The following is a 20,825-nucleotide window of genomic DNA, read 5'->3' on the forward strand; positions in this document are numbered from 1 at the left end:
GTATTCACAACTGTATTTCCTGACTCAGGTAACTGGGAGGACTTGGTGAAGTTTTTGCAGATGGCCAGAAAGAAGGCCAGAGAGTCATACGTGGAGACAGAGCTGATCTTCGCACTGGCCAAAACCAACCGTCTCGCTGAACTGGAGGAGTTTATTAATGGACCAAATAATGCACACATTCAGCAGGTAATGCACAATTGTTTTTTTTTTATGGAGTCCTTATTACTTTTATGTTTTACACACACAAAAATGAATAAAAATGGCAAAAAGCATGTAAAATAGCCAAACATAAACTTTTATTAGTTTTTTTTTTTTAATTAATAAATTCTGTAATAGTATAGAAATAATACTAAAATAACACTTTATTCTCATAATATATCGACTTTATTCTCAGAATAGTACGGCTTTATTCTCTGAATATTTCGACTTTATTCTCTGAATATTTCGACTTTATTCTCGGAATATTTCGGCTTTATTCTCGGAATAGTATAGCTTTATTCTCTTAATATTTTGACTTTATTCTCGGAATATTTCGGCTTTATTCTCGGAATAGTACGGCTTTATTCTCTTAATATTTCGACTTTATTCTCGGAATAGTATGGCTTTATTCTCTTAATATTTTGACTTTATTCTCTGAATATTTCGACTTTATTCTTGGAATATTTTGACTTTATTCTCTGAATATTTCGACTTTATTCTTGGAATATTTTGACTTTATTCTCTGAATATTTCGACTTTATTCTCTTAATATTTTGACTTTATTCTCGGAATATTTCGGCTTTATTCTCTGAATAGTACGGCTTTATTCTCTTAATATTTTGACTTTATTCTCGGAATATTTCGACTTTATTCTCTGAATATTTCAGCTTTATTCTCTGAATAGTACGGCTTTATTCTCTTAATATTTTGGCTTTATTCTGGTAATATTTCGACTTTATTCTCTGAATATTTCGACTTTCAGCCATTGCTGCATTAAATCACAGAAATACAGACATTAAATCAGAAATAAATAGCTTTTATTTGTATATTTTCAGTTTTCTTTTTAGTTTATATTTGGTAATTTTGGGTGCTTTTTTTCATCTATCCTTCGGTGCTTGGCCCCTAAATATATTAAATAACACTGCTTTATTATTGCTCACAGGTTGGAGATCGCTGCTATGACGAGAAGATGTACGAAGCGGCCAAACTTCTGTACAATAACGTCTCCAACTTCGGCCGCTTGGCTTCCACCCTGGTCCACTTGGGCGAGTATCAAGCTGCCGTGGACGGTGCCCGAAAGGCAAACAGCACTCGCACGTGGAAGGAGGTGTGCTTTGCTTGTGTTGATGGAAAGGAGTTCAGACTGGCTCAGATGTGCGGCCTTCACATCGTAGTTCATGCCGATGAGCTAGAAGAGCTCATCAACTATTACCAGGCAAGTTGTGATCCTTCAAGAAAATTCTGAGGTGATAAAAACGGAATTGAATTATATCGTTATAAAAAATGCTCTCTGTAGGACCGTGGCTACTTTGAGGAGCTGATCACCATGCTGGAGGCGGCGCTGGGGTTGGAGCGCGCTCACATGGGCATGTTCACAGAGCTGGCCATCCTCTACTCGAAATTCAAACCACAGAAGATGAGGGAACACCTGGAACTCTTCTGGTCCAGAGTCAACATCCCAAAGGTACACAGCACTACTGAAGATGATTATTTCAGATGTTGGTTTGTAACGCTCTTCGTTTTTTTTATTTTTTTTTTTTATAAGTGTCCTTTGCCCAGTTCTGTTAAACAGCAGGAGCTCATTGATTTCTTCTTCCATCGTCCCCCTCCAGCTATAATTTAATTCAACATGTAATCTGATATTCTCCAAAGGGATGAGTTTAATGTCATCATCTGCAATACACAGATGTTACAAAGTCTGTCAACTTCACTTCTTGACTTCTTTACTTTTTCTTTCTTTGTCAGGTCCTGAGGGCCGCAGAACAGGCTCACCTGTGGGCAGAGCTTGTTTTCCTCTACGACAAGTATGAAGAATATGACAATGCCATCATTACCATGATGAGCCATCCCACAGATGCCTGGAAAGAGGGACAGTTCAAGGACATCATCACCAAGGTAAAGTTCAACTGCTTTTCCTATGTAGATAAATAGACTTCAAGTCTTCTTTTGAGCTTAAACTCTGATGACTTCTAAAACTATAACAATAAGTGTTTGCTACAGAAATAAAGCCAAAATAAAATATAAACATGATCTAAACAATTTGTACCTATTTCTATTTGTTTGTCCATTTGAACATGATTTGTTAACATACACACAATAATTTATTATAGGTTTTTATTAAAATGATCAACTATATATTTATTAATATTATATTAATTTATATATAAAGTATAAGCATAAATAATAATTTTAAAAAAAGACATCATTAATATATACATGTGTATATGTATATGTATGTATGTGTGTGTGTATCTATATATATATATATATATATATATATATATATCTATATCTATATATATCTATATATCTATATATATATATATATCTATATATATATATATATACATATATATACTCCTACAAAATATAGTTTTAGAAGTCATCAGAGTTTAAGCTCAAAAGAAGACTGTATGTACATACATATATACATATGCTTTAATATATATATATATAGATATATATATATATATATATAGATAGATAGATAGATAGATAGATAATAATTTAGTAATTTAAATTAATTAATTTGTTTATATTAAAATAATCTATCTGATTACTATAATAATTAATAATAGTTATATTATATAAATTATTGTTGATTAAATATTATTGATTATTATATTAATAATATTAATCAGTTGTATTATAATATTGATCTCTATGTGTATACATACAAATAACTATACATGTAGATCAATATAAATATTGTTAGTAGTTATTAGTATAACAAAAAAAGACAAAATATAAAATATTACAATATTACAATACATGTATTATATTTAAATTAATTTATTATAGGTTTATACTATAAATAATTTATAAATGTATTACAATTACATTTAAAATAAAATTAATTATATAAATTATTATATAATAATTATCTAATATTGATCTTTTTATCCATCTATAGATGGATAGATAGATAGATAGATAGATAGATAGATAGATAGATAGATAGACATGATAATATAATTGCTATAAATTATTAGTATAAATGTACAAAATACAAAATAAAACTAACTGAAATAAAATAAATTCAAGTTAAAAAAATGACCAAAGTACATAAAATTACTACAACTTTAAAATGAATACTGATCATATAAAAATTTATTCAAAATATTAATAAACAACAGTATATAAACAACAGTATAACAACACCAATGAATTAAATTACAATGATTGTTTTTTGTTTTTTTGTCTTGTTTAGGTGGCCAACGTGGAACTGTACTACAAAGCAATCCAGTTTTATCTGGAGTTCAAGCCCTTGTTACTGAACGACCTGCTCATAGTTCTGTCCCCAAGACTGGATCACTCACGTGCCGTCAGCTTCTTCAGCAAGGTACAGAAGCTAAGCACAAGGCTATACCTCACCTAAGTGGTGATTAAAATCAGCTAAAATGACTGTTTTGTTTCTTAAGGTTAAGCAGCTTCCTCTGGTCAAGCCTTATCTGCGGTCAGTACAAAACCACAACAACAAGTCTGTCAATGAAGCACTTAACAACCTCTTCATCTCAGAGGAAGACTATCAGGTACAAACAACAGTGTGAAGTATTTCTCAGAAAAACAGAAAACAGTTATAGTAGCTTTTTGCAGTAGCTGTTGTCCGCCGCCTCATTTGTTCAACTGTCCCGTCTGCAGGCACTCAGGACCTCTATAGATGCATATGATAACTTTGACAACATCTCACTGGCCCAGCGTCTGGAGAAACACGAGCTGATCGAATTCAGGAGAATCGCTGCTTACCTCTTCAAGGGCAACAACCGATGGAAGCAGAGCGTGGAGCTGTGCAAGAAAGACAAACTCTACAAGGTAAAGTGACCGACTCTGTTGCTGTCTAGTCATGCTGTCTGTAAATGTACTTGATCTGATTCATGACGGCCATGCATGTTCTTCTACCCAGGATGCCATGCAGTATGCGTCTGAGTCAAAGGACATAGAGCTGGCTGAGGAGCTGCTGCAGTGGTTCCTTCAGGAGGATAAGAAGGAGTGTTTCGCCGCCTGCCTCTTCACCTGCTATGATCTGCTCAGGCCTGACGTGGTCCTGGAGACGGCGTGGAGGCACAACATCATGGACTTTGCCATGCCTTACTTCATCCAGGTGATGAGGGAATACCTCAGCAAGGTAAGGATGGGCTGTTACTCTAAAATGGGGTACAAATGTGGGGACTAGGAGTAGGGTGAACTATCCCTATAAAAAATAAAATGACATTTAGTTATTGACTCCTTCAGTCAAAGGATTGACCTTTGACTAATGTTTTAAACATGAATTAAATCATTTTAAATGTTCAACTGATTAACATTTAAATACAGTATATTCAATTAGTATATTAATAGTATTACATTGAAAATTGATTTTTATTTATCTTTATGTATTTATTTATTTTTATTCATTAATTAGAATTTTATAATGACAAACGTTTAATTTTAACATTTATTTAACATACAGTAAATTATATTAGAATAAGTAAAAAAAATATCTGGCAAACATTTTTAACATTAATTAATCTAAATATCAGTTTGTCACTTTGAAGTGTAATTTAAGATACATACTTAACATAAACTACCAGTATAATTGTTATTAAATAATTATAATAACAAAGACATGTGTATTAATTTAAAAATAGTCATAACTTGACTAACATTAATCAAATCATTTCAAATTTCAGTCAATTTGAACAGTGATTAACATTTACGAATAGTAACATATTAGTATGATTATTTTTTTTCTCACTTTATTTAGATTTTTCTCCACATAAGCAGGCTACATCAATTATCAATATATTAAGATAAATATAAAGTAAAAAAAAATTCACTGATTTAAACATGAATTAAAAGCATTTATATATCTGTTGATTTTGAATAGTGCTTAATATTTTTATTTTAATATTAATATTATTAATTATTAGGATAATTATGTTTGTATATTATTAGTATTCAGTGATTAGTTTAATTTTAAGAGACATTCCTAATCCTCAACTATGTAAATCCATTTCCGCCACTGAATAAAAATTAAAAAAAGGTAATTGCCACTTTTTATCTTGCAATTCTGACTCTTTTTCTCAGAACTGCGTAAAATATGAACTTGCAAGAAATTCAATTTTTTTTTTCTCCGAATTGTGATATAATTTACAACTGTGAGTTTATATAAGTCCAGAATTGCGAGGTACAAACAGACCAATTTTGAGAAAAAGTCAGAATTTTGAATTTATATCATGCAATTCTGACTTAATTTCTCAGAATTGTGACTTTATTCCTCAGAATTGAGTTTGAAAGAGTTTGTCTTGCAATTCTGACTTTATAACTCACAATTGCAAGTTTAGATTACGCAATTCTGACTATGTAACAAGCAATTGCGAGTTTAGATCATGCACTTCTATCTTAATTTCAGAGAATTGCAAGTTTATATCTCACATTTCTGACTTTATAACATGCAGTTGTCAGTTTGTCTTGCAATTCTGACTTAATAACTCGCAATTGCGAGTTTAGATTATGCAATTCTGACCTAATTTCTCAGAATTGCAAGTTATAACAATTATAACTCATAATTGCGAGTTTATACCTCACAATTCTGAATGTCAGAAATGCAAGATATAAACTCACAATTGCGAGGAAAAGTCAGATTTGTCCGATTTTATTTTTTTAATTCAACGGTGAAAATGTGCTTCCATACTTCCATGAAAACTTATTTCTCTCATGTTTTTAGGTGGACAAGCTGGAGACCTCAGAGTCCCTGAGAAAAGAGGAGGAGCAGGCGACAGAGACTCAACCCATTGTTTATGGTAAATTAATAAAAGCGAATTGCAATGAAAACTAGACTAGTATTTGTTTTTTTTAATATAATAAACATTAAATACATTTTTTTTTTTATTTCCTCAGGCACACCTCAGCTCATGCTGACAGCAGGTCCCAGTGTGCCTGTTCCCCCGCAGCAACCTTACGGCTACGGGTACACGGCAGCACCTGGCTACCCCCAAGCTCCTCAGGCCCAGCCGGGTTTCGGTTACGGCATGTAAGGACCTCCCCGTTTTCCCGCCCGCCCCTCTTCCTGCTGCCGCTTGGTTCGGTCCAGCATTCCCATGGATCTCTCCCTCAATCCTCCACCAGTCCGACTCTACCACTTTGTGCTCACGACGGGGGATTTGAGCAAATGTTATTCTTTTACTTTACCTTTTTTAAAATGATCGTTTTTGTTTATCGTGTTTTCTTTATACCATCATGAAGGACTTTATTTCTATATTGTCAAAGATTTCATCAGAATTATTTTTTTCACATTCCAGATACTTACTAGATTTAATTTCCTGTCAGTTTTATCTGTCAATAAAAAGGGGAATGGTGTCTACAATGAGGAGACTTGTGGGAAGAAGCAAGTCGACGTAATTAAAACAACAACAAAAAATCAGATTTGCACTCCGTAGTCAGAGAAAAAACAACTAATGTATCATTTTTGATGTGTGTGAACAGCTGTTCGGTCTGTCAGCATTTAATATTGTATATTCCAGGGAAGAAAATAAAATCGAGATTTAATGTACCACCTCCACAAACAAACACTACTCAGTACCAGTAATTCAACAGGGGTGCGTAGCTCTCGAAAGACATAAAAAAGGTTATGCATAAAGATGCATTCAATACGGTAACTTCAAACCGTTTCAGACCCTGACCTATGCAGGTTCTCCAGTTTTCATTTTCCATATGAAAAACAAACTTTTTGTTGTGCAGTAACCCGTGCTCATTGTGTGGGACCACCCATTTGAGGAGGAATAATGATTAAAATATATATAAATATATATGCGGCTCTCCACACCTGTGTGTGTTTACTAACCTTACCTCTCTGTGCTGCAGCGTGTATGTGTGCGTATGTGTGTATGCTGGTTGTTGTGATGTTTAGGTCACTGTACGGCACCGAAGTGAGAGTAGAAAGCCAGTTTATCCTGCCAGTTATTCCTAAACTCGATTTATCCTTTATTTGTAAAGAAGAGAAATCACAATGGTTTAAGAAAGAAGATTAAACTAACTCCCTGTGTGTCCTGTACTCAGTTTTCACTGAGTTGAGATTAATCATACACATATATTGTAGTGATTTGATTGTGCACAAAGAGATTTTTTTTTTCTCCCCAGATTACCATATAAATAAAGGCTTCTTGTTTGTCAAGAAAAATCTGGTTAAACAGCTTCACGTGCCATGTATTCTTTTCCCCAACAAAATTTGTAACTTTTCCCCCTTACTTCATACTCACTGGACTGCTTTCATTCAGAGATTCATAACATAAATTAAGCTTTAAGATGGGAATTTATGGCTTAATCAGCAATGTAAATAAAAATAGGCCTGACTTAAGAAGCTAGTTTGACATAAACCCAGTGTTTTAAATCTAAATGTTCACAGAATTGATCATACAAGCACTTCTGTGCGATTGAAAAGGGAACAAGAGGTGATTTTTGCACCAAAGTCCAGAATAGTTTATTCCAATGGGTATGAGGGGGTGATTGAAATAAGATTCCCAAATGACTAATTGTACATAAGACTTATAATGACAAAAATGTACTCATGTTTATGGAATGGGTGAACTGTTTACTTAAAAATAAATGGTTAAACCTATAAATCAGTGTGTCATTTTAACCCTTTTAATGCATCTCCACCACTCCAGTTGTATAAAAATTGGTCCCATCCAATAGTGTTATTCAATACAACTTTAGGTGTCCAGTCACTTTATCCACAAGATCAGCTGGTCCCGGTCCCACGCCAAGAACTGTCCGAGAACCTGGTGCAATTTGGGTTCTTCCAGCGTCTTGGATTAAGCTAACCGGCAGTCCGACCTCTTTGGCGTGGGACAGAAGTTCCAGCAGACAGTCCTCGTCTGGAGCCTTGACCACCACTTTGGGCTGACCACAGTACTCCCACTGTTTCAGGAGCTCTGGGTTTCTGCGCTGGACCTGCTTGTAGGCGGACACAGCGGCGTGGGAGCACTGGGCCGCCACTTTACCTTTGCCCATCTTCAGATCGGTTCGGACCACCAGGATCATTTTGAACTCTCCGCTCTCGCCCATCACGTTGGCCTCGCTGCCAGCACCGCCGCTGTTTCCTAAAGCTGCCATCATGCTGCGGGACGATCTGCCAAAACGCCCACTCAGGTGCCACCCGAGGCAGAGCCCACAGCCTACACCTGCCAGTATACCCAAAGCAACAGGCCCATACAGAGAATCCATCCTCTTATCTGATGAAACACAAGAGTGATTCATAATACAAAACCAGTGCAGATTATACCTTTACGCAAAATTACCATTCTACACTACTAGTCAAAAGTTTTTGAACAGTAAGTTTTTAAATGTGTTTTAAGTTGTCTCTTCTGCTCACCAAGCCTGCATTTATTTAATTGGAAGTACAGCAAAAACATTAACATTTTGAAATATTTTTACTATTTAAAATAACTGCTTTCTATTTGAATGCATTTTAAAATGTAATTTATTCCTGTGATGATTTCAAAGCTAAATTTTAGCATCATTACTCCAGTCACATGATCCTTCAGAAATCATTCTAATATTCTGAAAAATCATTTATGATAATGTTGAAAACAGCTGAGTAGAATTTTTTCAGGTTTCTTTGAGGAACAGAAAGTTCAGAAGAACAGCATTTATGAAATGGAAATCTTTTGTAACAGTAAAAATGTATTTCTCATCTTTGTATCTTTCTATTCATCAAAGAATCCTGAAAAAATGTACTCAGCTGTTTTAAATATTAATAAGAATAAAAAATGTTTTGTGAACAGCACATCAGCATATTAGAACGATTTCTGAAGGATCATGTGACTCTAAAGACTGAAGTAATTATGATGAAAATTTAGCTTTGATAACAGGAATAAATTACAAATATATTCAAATAGAAGGCAGTTATTTTAAATAGTAAAAATATTTAACAATATTACTGCTTTTGCTGTATATTGGATCAAAATAAACAGCCTTGATGAGCAATAGAGACTTCTTTTAAAAAATATTAAAAGTCTTGCTTCTTCAAAAACTTTTGACTGGTACTACTGGCATCTAAAGTGAAACTCACATTCACATATTAATTTGTATGTTTATATTAGTATAATGTGTTTACATTACTAACAATTACTGTTACTACAGTATTTCAACGACAGGAAACTGTGGTTAGCACTTGTTTACCATTCGTGTAAATAAAAATATGCTAATAAGCCTGACATATTACGAAGTCAGTCTGACATAAATCATCTTAGCCTCGTTGTACAACTGAAAAAGAGCATATAAAATTAAACTAAATGATTAAAAGATTATGATGTTTGTTATGTTTCTATATTAGTAACAGTAACTGTTACTATAGTATTTTGAGGACCTGGTCTATGTGTACAAAATCAAATACGCATTAATATTTGTGCTATTAATAGTCTATAAAACGATCACTATATGTACATGCTTACATATGTCAATGGCAATGCTGTCAGTGTAGCCAGTGTAGCTGGCTTGGTTAAGTCTAGTTAAAACGTGTTGGCTTAAACGACCCTCTAACGAGCTTTTATGAAGTACTAACCGGTGCTGGTGAGACTATTAAGTATAAATGTGTTTATGAATATTTGATATCTGACTCACCAGCAATCAAAATGATTCAGCAAGCTGAAGTTTCCTGCAAAGTCCACGAGCGGCTTCTTACAAGGCGACGCTGAATGATGACGTCAGGTGTTTAAAGCAACCGCCAAAAAACGAGAAATGTTCCTCAAAAATCGAGTCAGCTTTCTAAAAGCCGTATTTTAATCGTATGAATTAATGTTTTAGAGTGTTCACCTTCCTTTTACACCTTCAGAGACTTTATTCTGAATTATTTGTTTAGGGAAGTGTTTAAAGCAAAAGAAAAAACGAGAAATGTTCCTCAAAAATCGAGTTAGCTTTCTACAATGCGTATTTTAATCGTATGAATTAATGTTTTAGAGTGTTCACCTTCCTTTTACAAGTTCAGAGACTTTATTCTGAATTATTTATTTAGAAAAGTGTTAAAAGCAACCGAAAAAACGAGAAATGTTCCTCAAAACCGAGTCAGGTTTCTATAATGTGTATTTTATCTTTATGTATGAATGTTTCAGTGGGTTCCTTTTACACCTTCAGGGACTTGTTTGGAAATATTCAGGAGGGAAATTGTACGCCATCATCCCACAAGGTGGTGAAAAGGTGTAGATTTTTTTGTCTTAATTATGCTCATTACATTTAAAAATGTAAGTGTGATGTCTTAAAACCTAGCAAACTACCTTCCTAGACTGCATTTTGTGCAGTTGTGGGTTAGGACACAGCTACACCGCTTATTTATAGGCAGGTGCATGCAGTGACAGCAGGCTATCTACTCCTACAAATAAGGCCCAAACTTTTATCTGGGTACTTTTAATTCTTTACTCTTTTGAACCCCAGAGGCCCAGCCTAATTTAAGACAGTGTAAAGAAGCTTTGAAACCAGACACTGTGTTTTTCGGGCCTGGCCTCTCATGGTTTTGCACCCTTAGTGTACCCCTGAGAGAGCAGGTGTGCTGTGGATTGTGTAAGACTTAAACTACTGACTAAATGTTCTTGATTCTGACATTTGAGATTGTCTTACCTGCTTGTTCTTTTTTTGTTTATCCAGGCTGCTGTTCAGCTGCTTTGACACTAGAAGTGAAGGTTATTCATCCCCAGTGAAGGACGTGAAATTGGTAAAGAGCACAAAAATGAATACAGTTACAAATGTATATTACATTATGTTAACTGTGCACTTCAGAAGCATAGAATTTGCATGTTGTTAGATGTGACGTTTTCCCTGATATCTTTGTGTTGCTGCACAGTGAAACTGGAGAAGCGAGAACAAGTACTGAACGTTTTGACAAACAAAAGATAGAGATGTGAAAAGATTGAGTTCAAGATAAAACCGGCATCAAAGTGTTTTTTCACAGCAACGAAGAGTACTTTCCGCAGTGACACTACTGTTACAACTTTTTTGTATGCCTGTTGTCAAACCTCTGCAGTACTTGGGGTTATTTTTGGTGCGTTTGTGGTGGGCCTCAGGGTTTTTTTTGTGGTTGGTAACTGGAATGAGAGTCTTTATATAGACTGTCATGCCACTGGCCTATTTAGTGAATGTGAGATCTCACTAGAGTATCGTTAAGTTCACAAATACTCATCCTTCCTGTGAGTTTATCACATGCGATCTTAAAGGGATAGTTCAGTCAAGAATGAAAAAAATGTCTTAATTTACTTTCACTTTATGTTATTTCAAATGACCTTCTTTCTTCTCCAGAATGTTTAGCACAGTTTCCAACTAGTCTACTTCACTGTATGGAAAAGTGCGGCAAGACCACTCTGCTAAATATCCCCTTTTGCATTCCAGTCATTAATATTTAGAATGACATGAAAATAACATACTATTCATTTTGTAGGTGAACTATTATTGAGATTCCAGATTGGAATAATTATGGAAATGAACCATGATTTGTTGGTTTTAGCTTTCTGTAATGTGGTTTGCATTCTTGTCTTGGCATCCACGATGACACTAGCAATGCAGATGGTTGTATCACTGGGTCATGCACAGGACCGATTGGGTTACAGTAATCTGCAAAACAGCAGAGAACTGCAGCCGCCAGAATGATCAGAGACAGAGAAGAGAGAAAACAGACCAGAATGTGAATGCAGACGCATCGCTCTCTTTCCTCTCTCTGTCTTTCTCTGAGTGGGTCTTAAGACATATTAAAGATTGTAATTATGTCCCACAGGTGCGGGATTGTCTATAATGAGATGGCTGAAAATGGGACAGATTTGAAGTTTCCTTGAAGAAGAGTGGGACCGTGGGACTTGCACAATCAGAGCTCTGGAAAGACAGGTCAGCCCTGCAGGCTTCCTTCTAATGTACTCATTGACCTCACTAGAAAAGAAATGTGCACATCTAATGCTTAAAGGCAGTTTTCAGATGTAAATACATTATGTTATTGCATCCCAGGATTATTATAGTTAACTAAAACTAAACCCATAAAAAATAAAAAAGTTAAAGGGACAGTTAATGCAAAAATGAAAATTCTGTCATAAATTACTCACCCTCATGTCATTCCAAAAGGCCTTCGTTCATCTTCAGAACATAAATTAAGATATTTTTGATTAAATGTGACCATCCGCTGCCATTCACAACAGTACCACGACAAAATAAAACCGTTATTTTAGTGCACAAAAAATATTCTCGTAGCTTCATAAAATTGCGGTTGAACCACTGATGTCACATGGACTACTTTGACGATGTCCTTACTACATTTCCGGGCCTGGGAATGTTTCAGTTGCGTTGCTGTCTATGCAAGCTCTTGGATTTCATCAGAAAATCTTAATTTGTGTTCCAAAGATGAACAAAGGTCTTACGGGTTTATACTGGAACGACATGAGGGTGAGTAATTAATGACAGAATTTTCATTTTTGGGTAAACTAACACTTTAAAAACTTGCCAAGGCAACATTTCTCATATGCATTTAATTTGACTTGAGTTCTAAAACTAAAACTGGAATAAAAAAGTAGATATGTGACATAGACACACAACAAAATTACTAACGCTTTAACTAAAATTAAAATGAAAATGGAAAACTGAAATAAAAGTATCTCAGTGATACTAAATTAACACTGCTGGATCCTGCAGATTCATATTTATCAACACTCTTGCTGACCATGCTGAGTCTTGGCAAGCACTGTATTTGAATAGGAGCTCTGTTGTGTCTAAACTAGATTTTTTTTTATGTGGTACAACCACTGGCAATCTTAATTAAATTTCTATATGCAATTTTATATGAATATGAAGTTTTTTTTATTTTTTATTTGGTCAAAAATACAGTCATATACTAGTAATATTGTGAAATATTATTACAATTTAAAATAACTTTTCTATTTGAATATGTTTTCAAATGTAATTTTTTCCTGTGGTGGCAAAACTGAATTTTTCAGCAGTCATTACTCTAGTCACATGATCCTTCAGAAATCAATCTAATATAGGCCTACTATTTTTTCAGGATTCTTTCATGAAAACCTTTAATGTTCAAAAGACCAGTATTTATTTGAAATAGAAATCTTTTGTAATATTATAATTATCTTTACAGTCACTTTTGATTAATTTTATGCATCCTTAATGAATAAAAGTATTGTACTTTTGAGCGGTAGTGTGTGTATTAGGCGATATACTGGTAGACACGATTACCTGGTAGAAATTTGGAGAGATTTTGGACTCATGTGATGTTGCTGTGGTTAGTGATCACAAAAACCTAGTGTTTACACGTGTTTTTAAGCACTGTGGTTTAAAAACAATTGATTTTAAGCCATTGAAATGCAGTCAGCAGCGAAAGAGAACTCATTTCACTATTTTGCTGTCCGAGAGGCACGTGCATGGGAATATTGAATGTTTTTTATTTTTGCATTGAATGTTTTTTATTTAATGTCAGTTATTTTTGCTGCTTTATGGGCCTTTCCCGCCCCAGCGACAGAACTGTACCTTTTTTTCTGACAGTGCAAATACTGTACATTATTGTTGCTTCTCTCTGCCCCCGCTTTCTGAAACGTGTCGATTTTTATAAAGCTCATCGTTCTGAAAAGCATGGTGTGCTCTGATTAGCCAGTTATCCAGTGCGATGTGATTGGCTGAATACCTCAAGTTACCATGTTGTAACGGCGTGTCCTGGCGTGACAAAACAAAAACAATAAAACCCATTATAAATGAGGCATTTGTTGCATCCAGTGAGGACATAATTACTGATTATAATGATTTATACTCTTTTTTTTTTTTACATGTTTCATCGCGCCACGTAACATAACACCATGTCTGCATTTGTGATTGTAGAAACGACAAACAAGCACTACTCTACACTGCTCAAAACTCACGTTTGAATAGCCGGTAGCAAATTCTTTAACCCAGGGGCACCTGACACACTTTGCACTTTTCTTTGTTTTTTCAGACCTATGCTAGTAGTCAGCATCAAATGCTATATATTATTGTAAACAGGAAAACTTGAAGTTTCAGTCTAGCTGATTTATAATCCCAATTTACCTTTTGTCTTCTTTAAGAATGAATGAATTTCCAAAATTTTAAGAAAATCACAAGCAACAATTGGAGTTTTTTTACTGTGTACTCAAACAGAATCTACTGAAGTTTGGATTTTTTTCTTTAGAAAGTTGTATTTGGGTTTTTTACACTTCCAAATAAAATTGTATCTACATATTAACATTCCCCAATCAAGTTATAGCCATTTATTACAATATTGTTATAGGCGCTTTTCAGTAAAAAACAGGTCTGTTTAGTTTATTAGACAATTTGGATGTGATCAAAAATGTTTAGGTAGTAAAGTAAATGGAAACAGTATTATGTAATAACAAAACACAGTTTTTTCAGAGAAATATAATTTTCAATCAGAGTGTGAACAACAAACGCAAACAAACAAACAAACAAACGTAAACAAGCAGGTAATGAAAACAACTGCACAAATGGTCTTGTACAACAAATATACAAACAGTGCAAATGATTTTGTGTGCTTTTCTGGGCTTTTTCAGAGAGTGCTGTCATGCAAATGTGTTATTTTGTGTTTGTTTTCATGCACGCACAAAGCACTTTACTTTCACTTTGAGTTTGTTCAGATTTCCAAAGAAACATGCTAACTGGTGGTTCGAAAGTCCAAAACCTATGTTTATTGGTTCAGTAGATGACAGTTTGAACCAGTCTGGGCACGGGGGTGGGACTAAGCGTCAACAATCATTCCTGCTTGGCTGAGAGGAGCGAAATGCATTGGTGTCCTCTGATGAATCAGTGCGATCAAAATATGATGACGTGATCACATTCACGACGGAGCCTCTGAATATCCTAATGAGACAGACGTGATATAGGATGAAAGTGGAGAATCTCAGCTTTGCGGTTCTTTTAAATCATTCAGATTAGATGAGCAGTTCAAAAGTTATTAAATATTTAAGAACAATAGTTATTTTTAGCCGCGGGTGGCTGTCTCGGTCTTTGAGGGTTAAATATGAAAACGTACTTACAGGCTGTGAGTCAGAAGCACCAGACCAGGGGTGGCCAACCCTGTTACTGGAGATCGACCTTCCTGCAGGGTTTTGTTCCAACCCTGTCAAACACACCTGTCTGTAATTATCAAGTGCTCCTTCAGATCCTAATTAGCTGGTTCAGGTGTGTTTGGTCAGGGTTGGAGCTGAACTCTGCAGGAAAGTCGATCTCCAGGACCAGGGTTGAGCACCCCTGCACCAGACTGTCCTTGTAAAGTTGGAATTTCCCCACTTTATAGTGTGCACAGCAGGTAGGCTACTCTCCCAGGTTCAGGAAACAATCCTCCGTAAGATGTGCTGCACACACTTGAATATTTGCATTGTATTGTTTCAGAACAGTGTTGTAAATATAACCACTGATTTCTAGTTGTGTACTCATTCGCAAGGCCAAACAAAGTAGTTTTGCTTTTGCAACGAAACACAGTGTCTCCACAACATGGCAGCGGATGCTGCAACTATACAACAGCAAGAATAAAAGTTATGCCTGCTTTGTTTACATATACGTTTGGGCAGTATTATGCAAATCTTCCCACACCGTGATGTAGACGTGGGGGCGTGTTTGAATGAGCCATTTTAGGAAGGCTTGGCTGAGTCTTCTTAACTTTTATAAAGAATATCTCTTTGGGTTTGAGACTTTAATTTTTGCAAACGAACAGCTTGTAACACTCCAAAGACAAAGAAAAACATGAAATTGTATCATATGACCCCTTTAAGTGAAAGCAAACAGCTGAGAAACACGTGTAATAGTCTTAAAAAAAATGTGTATTTCATCCCCAGGAACATGATTTTTTTTTTTTTTACGTGGGACCCCCCTCGAAATGCGATTGGACTAGTTTTGAGTAGCAATTGGGCGGGTTTTGTTGTGAAAACCTGGCAACCCTGGTCATAAAGACCCTATTTAACGCAAAAATAACTAAATTGTGATATATATTGTTACTGTGAAATAAAATTACTTGTGATATAAAATTTTGGTCATATCGCCTACCCCTGTGTGCATGTAAACGCACATGATGAGCTGTGGAAACAAATGGATAAGAAGATGTGCTGTGGAAGAGGTCAGTCCTTCCATTAGGGAGGACACTCATATAAGTTGATCAAGAAATATGAAAAATTCTCAAAATTAAATCTAAATCCATTAGACAGAAAAAACTACTTGATTCTTTCAGCCTCAAAAAGACTTAAGAATTACCATTAACGGTGTCATTTACATCTCAAAGCCTCGTCTTAATCCAATAAAAGCACTCGCAGCGGTTCTCGCAAATTAAGACTGACATCTAACTGCAAGTTGGAGTCTTTCCAAGTTAGTCTGGGTTTATTAAAACCCCCTGAGATTATTTTAATAGATTTTGTTTCAGTTCTGAGGAAGAGGCTTGAAAAGGCTTAGGTGAGTAAGGCTGTTCTTGCGAAACAGCCGCGGGTGTGTAATACCAGCAACTAAACACTTAGAACCAGGGGCCTCAGCGCGGTTTCCTCCCACACAGCTGAATGTGATAGAGTGTGCGCTCTACGTGCGCTTCAACAGCACATACTGTTCAAGAAGGCCACTTTAATGTTTATGCAGTGTGATGCACATGACACGTGTAAATATTGCATTGTATGTACTGTATATATTAGATAATACAGAAGCTTGCTTCTTTCAGCCTACCGTCTTCTTACTGACTTACTGGTTTTTGCTCATGCGCTGATAATGTGCAGCTTTAATTGTGCTTTAACTGGCACGTTTACATGGAAAAACACATCTTTCATGTAGAGAAATTCAAGTCATCTCTCAGCATGTGTGGGAGCGTTTAATAAGGCGAACCGCTCTGACTCGTAAGACTGACGTGGAAATGATTTGAATATGAGTCTGACATTCCCGGATCAGGCGTCTGACTTTGGCTTTTCCAACATTGCTGTGTTCAATTGACGCAAATGACTGCTGCAAAATAGGCCAACGGATGCTCCACTCCCCTGAGCAAGTCCCCATTTGTTCACAGCTCATTTTTAATATGATAGTGAAAGGAATAGTAGTTCTACAGTGAAACAGTGTCATCATTCCCAACAAAGTACAGCTCACCCAAAAATGAAAATGCATGTGCTGAAAGTTTTCTCTCACGCCATCCAAAATGTAGATGAGGGTGTTTCTTTAACGAAAAAGAATTTGAGAATTTTTGCATCACATCACTTGCTTACCAATGGATCATTTGCAGAGGAATGAGAGTCAAAACAGCTGATTATAACATCACAATAATCCACAAGTAACATGACTCTAGTCCATCAGTTAACATCTTGTGCAGTAAAAAGCTGTGTGTTTGTAAAAAACAAATCCATCATTAAGGTGTTTTAACGTCAAACCATTGCTAAAATATCCACAGTATTGCTTTCTCTAGTGAAAAAGTTTGGTGGATTCCGATGTGAGAGAACAACAGGAAATTGACTTTTCATTGGAGGAAGCGATATTATGGATTATGGACTAATTTTTTGTTTACAAGACATTAATTGATGGACTGGAGATGAATTACTGTGATTCTTTTATTAGCAGTTTGGACTCTTATTCTGATGCCACCCATTAAATTCGCAATTGATGTGATGCAAAATTTCTCCAAATCTGTTCTGATGAAGTAAAAAACTCATCTTTGAGGTCAAAAGTTTATATACACCTTGCTGAATCTGCAAAATGTTAATTGTTTTACCAAAATAACAGGGATCATACAAAATGCACATTTTTTTTTACATTTTGTACTGACCTGAATAAGATGTTTCACATAAAAGACATTTACATATAGTCAACAATAGGAAATAATAGCTGAATTTATAAAAATGACCCTGTTCAAAAGTTTACATACACTTGATTTACAACACTTACTATTGTGTTGTTACCTGAATGATCCACAGCCGTGTTTTTTGTTTATTGTGAGTTGTTCATGAGTCCCTCGTTTGTTCTGAACAGTTAAACTGCCCGCTGTTCTTCAGAAAAATCCTTCAGGTCCCACAAATTCTTTAGTTTTTCAGCATTTTTGTGTATTTAAACCCTTTCCAAGAATGACTGATTTTGAGATCCATCTTTTCACTCTGAGGACAACTGAGGGACTCATATGCAACTGTTACAGAAGGTTCAAACACTCATTGATGCTCCAGAAGGAAAAACAATGAGTTAAGATCCAGGGGTGTAAGCTTTTGAACAGAATGAAGATGTGTACATTTTTATTATTTTGCCTAAAAACATATTCTTTTAATTTAGTACTGCACTTCAGTAGATACAGACTTACATGTTTCCCAGAAAACAAAATAAGTTACATTTACCCTGATTTTCAAATTCAAAAAGTTTTCGTCTCCCGGCTCTTAATACATTTTGTTTCCTTCTGAAGAATCAGTGAGCGTTTGAACCTTCTGTAGTAGTTGCATATGAGTCTCTCAGTGTAAAAAGATGTATCTCAAAATCATACAGTCATTGTTGGGACCTCTTATTTTGATCAAATAATTAATATTGTGCAGATTCCGCAAGGTGTATGTAAACTTTTGACATTAACTGTACATCTTGGATAGCTTGAGTACATTTTCAGGCACATTTTCATTTTTGGTTAATATGCTCCTTTAAGAACCTTTTTCTACCTGATCAGACTTTTAAAATGACTTTTACTGGTAATCTAATATAGTTAATGTAGGTGTTACCACATGAAGCATATTTGCTGATGTCCAGACAAGCCATTTGTACAGTGTAGACTCTTTTACAATGTAGTTTCTTCCACTTGTTTTTGTTAAACAGCAGAGATTTAAATTGGAGTTATTGAGATTTGGCCTCAAGCCAGTGTTATCTTCCTTGGCCTAATGTGTCGTTGCTTACTGCTAGGCCACAGCTCGGACCTAGATTGTTTTCTGAAGACTCTAGATGTCAGTTTAGTTTGCCTTGCAGCTATTGCATATTAGCAAATCATCAGTTTATTTAATTGTGTACATAAGGTCAAATTGTGGCCTTGTTTCCTCCTCATCCTCTTTGCTGCTGTCTCCATTCAGGCAGCACATCAGAAGGTGAAGCTAAGCCTGCTGTTATGTAACAATTATGAAATCTTTCTATCTATTTTTAGACCCCAATATTGTCAGGTCTTTGAAACTATGATGAGCTGGTTATGATCTTGCATCGCTTTGCGCATTGATTTGATTGCATTAGAACTCTAACTTATGACGCTGTTAATTTAAAGATTTATTGCAGCTTTTTGTTTGTGAGCACGGTTGCGTAACACCTTCTCTAGCTCAGCACAAAAACATGCCTTGACATCTCCATCTCTTCTCGACAACAAGCTCTCATTATTGCTAAACCTGACACCAGTGATTTATGAACGATGATTCTGCAGATTTTATATCACACTTATATAAACAGTTTCTACCTGCATCTGCACAAATCACATATTAAAAACCTTAATCAAATACTTAAAGGGATAATCTATCATCATGTACACATCCTCATATCTTTTCAGACCTGTATAACTTTCGTTCCTCTAAAAAAACGTTTTGAACTGTTTTTGTCTATATAATGGAAGTCAGTAGGGTCCAAAACAACATTGGACCCCACTGGCCTTCATTGTACAGACAAAAACATAGAGAACCATTTTGAAAAGTATCTTTTTTGTTCCACAGACGAAAGTCATACAGGTTTGGAATAACACAGACTATCCCTTTAAATACACATTCAGTAGTGACCAATGACCTTAGCCCAGCTGTGACCTTACATCTAAACCAAATCCTCACCAAATTCCTAATGTACATGCTGCGCTTAATCTCTTACATTTACCGTAGCTATAAAAGCAATCCAGCATGCTTTAATAATGGCATTAAAGGTCTACACTGATAAAGTATGTGTCGTATGACGTGGGGAATGAGACCATTTACTGTTTCCTGGAATTCCAGTGATGCAGATCTCGAGCCCTCTTCCAGAAACCCTTCAATGGTTCCATAATAACCTAAACCCGCAAGTTTCACTGCAAAACAACCTGCCCTTTTCACCAACACAGGATGGAGGGACCCAGAGGAACATTTTACAGCTCAGATCATCCTCTTTCATAGCCACTTAATGGATTCGCCTCAGATGTTTCTCATAAAATTCCTTGAGAGCAATAAAAATAGACACAAATTATGCACAATTGCTGACATGCAGCAAGAATGTAGAGCTGTAAAATGACCGTGAATCGTGTTTGCTCAAGGAAAGAGCTTTGTAGAATATACACTACCTACCTATCAGAAGTCTCTTCTGCTCACCAAGTCTGCATTTATTTGATCCATAGTAAGCAAATACAGTACACTGTTTTTGTAAAAAAAAACAACTGTTTTTTATTTGCATATATTATATATTATAAAATATAATTTATTCCTGTGATCAATTCTAAATTTTTATCATCATTACTCCAGTTTTCACTGTCACATGATCCTTTAGAAATCATTCTGATATGCTGATTTGCTTCAGGAAACATTTTTTAAAATTATTTTTTATTATCAATATTTAAAACAATTGGTTACATTTTTTCAGGGTTCTTTGATGAATAGAAAGATCCAAAGATCAGCATTTATCTGAAATAAAAATGATAGAAATTAATACTTTTATTTAGCAAGGAT

The 20,825-nt window shown here is 35.3% G+C and overlaps 2 protein-coding genes across 3 annotated transcripts in view; one reads left to right on the forward strand and one right to left on the reverse strand.

Moving 5' to 3' along the window:
* The window catches only part of cltca (clathrin, heavy chain a (Hc)), a 50,778-nt gene extending 43,408 nt beyond the window's left edge, over positions 1-7,370 (forward strand). For both annotated transcript variants that reach the window (XM_051120390.1, XM_051120389.1), the window contains exons 22-31: positions 29-186; positions 1,142-1,414; positions 1,496-1,663; positions 1,945-2,094; positions 3,410-3,541; positions 3,621-3,731; positions 3,841-4,011; positions 4,103-4,324; positions 5,906-5,981; positions 6,079-7,370. In XM_051120390.1, the coding sequence (XP_050976347.1) occupies positions 29-186; positions 1,142-1,414; positions 1,496-1,663; positions 1,945-2,094; positions 3,410-3,541; positions 3,621-3,731; positions 3,841-4,011; positions 4,103-4,324; positions 5,906-5,981; positions 6,079-6,215 (1,598 nt within the window). In that variant the 3' untranslated portion in view covers positions 6,216-7,370. The remainder of the gene's footprint in view (positions 1-28; positions 187-1,141; positions 1,415-1,495; positions 1,664-1,944; positions 2,095-3,409; positions 3,542-3,620; positions 3,732-3,840; positions 4,012-4,102; positions 4,325-5,905; positions 5,982-6,078) is intronic.
* A 259-nt stretch (positions 7,371-7,629) lies between these two features.
* On the reverse strand, positions 7,630-9,884 carry ptrh2 (peptidyl-tRNA hydrolase 2). The gene is made up of 2 exons (XM_051120391.1): positions 9,802-9,884; positions 7,630-8,411 (listed from the first exon to the last, which is right to left on the reverse strand). The coding sequence occupies exon 2, from the start codon at positions 8,401-8,403 to the stop codon at positions 7,879-7,881; it is 525 nt and encodes a 174-aa protein (XP_050976348.1). The 5' UTR covers positions 8,404-8,411; positions 9,802-9,884; the 3' UTR covers positions 7,630-7,878.
* Positions 9,885-20,825: the final 10,941 nt, after the last annotated feature.

The sequence above is a fragment of the Labeo rohita genome, chromosome 10 (genome assembly GCF_022985175.1).
Source record: "Labeo rohita strain BAU-BD-2019 chromosome 10, IGBB_LRoh.1.0, whole genome shotgun sequence".
Taxonomy (NCBI): domain Eukaryota; kingdom Metazoa; phylum Chordata; class Actinopteri; order Cypriniformes; family Cyprinidae; genus Labeo; species Labeo rohita.

Coding starts and splice junctions, on each gene's coding strand:
- ptrh2 (XM_051120391.1), bottom strand. CDS start 8,403: ATGGATTCTCTGTATGGGCCTGTTGCTTTGGGTATACTGGCAGGTGTA.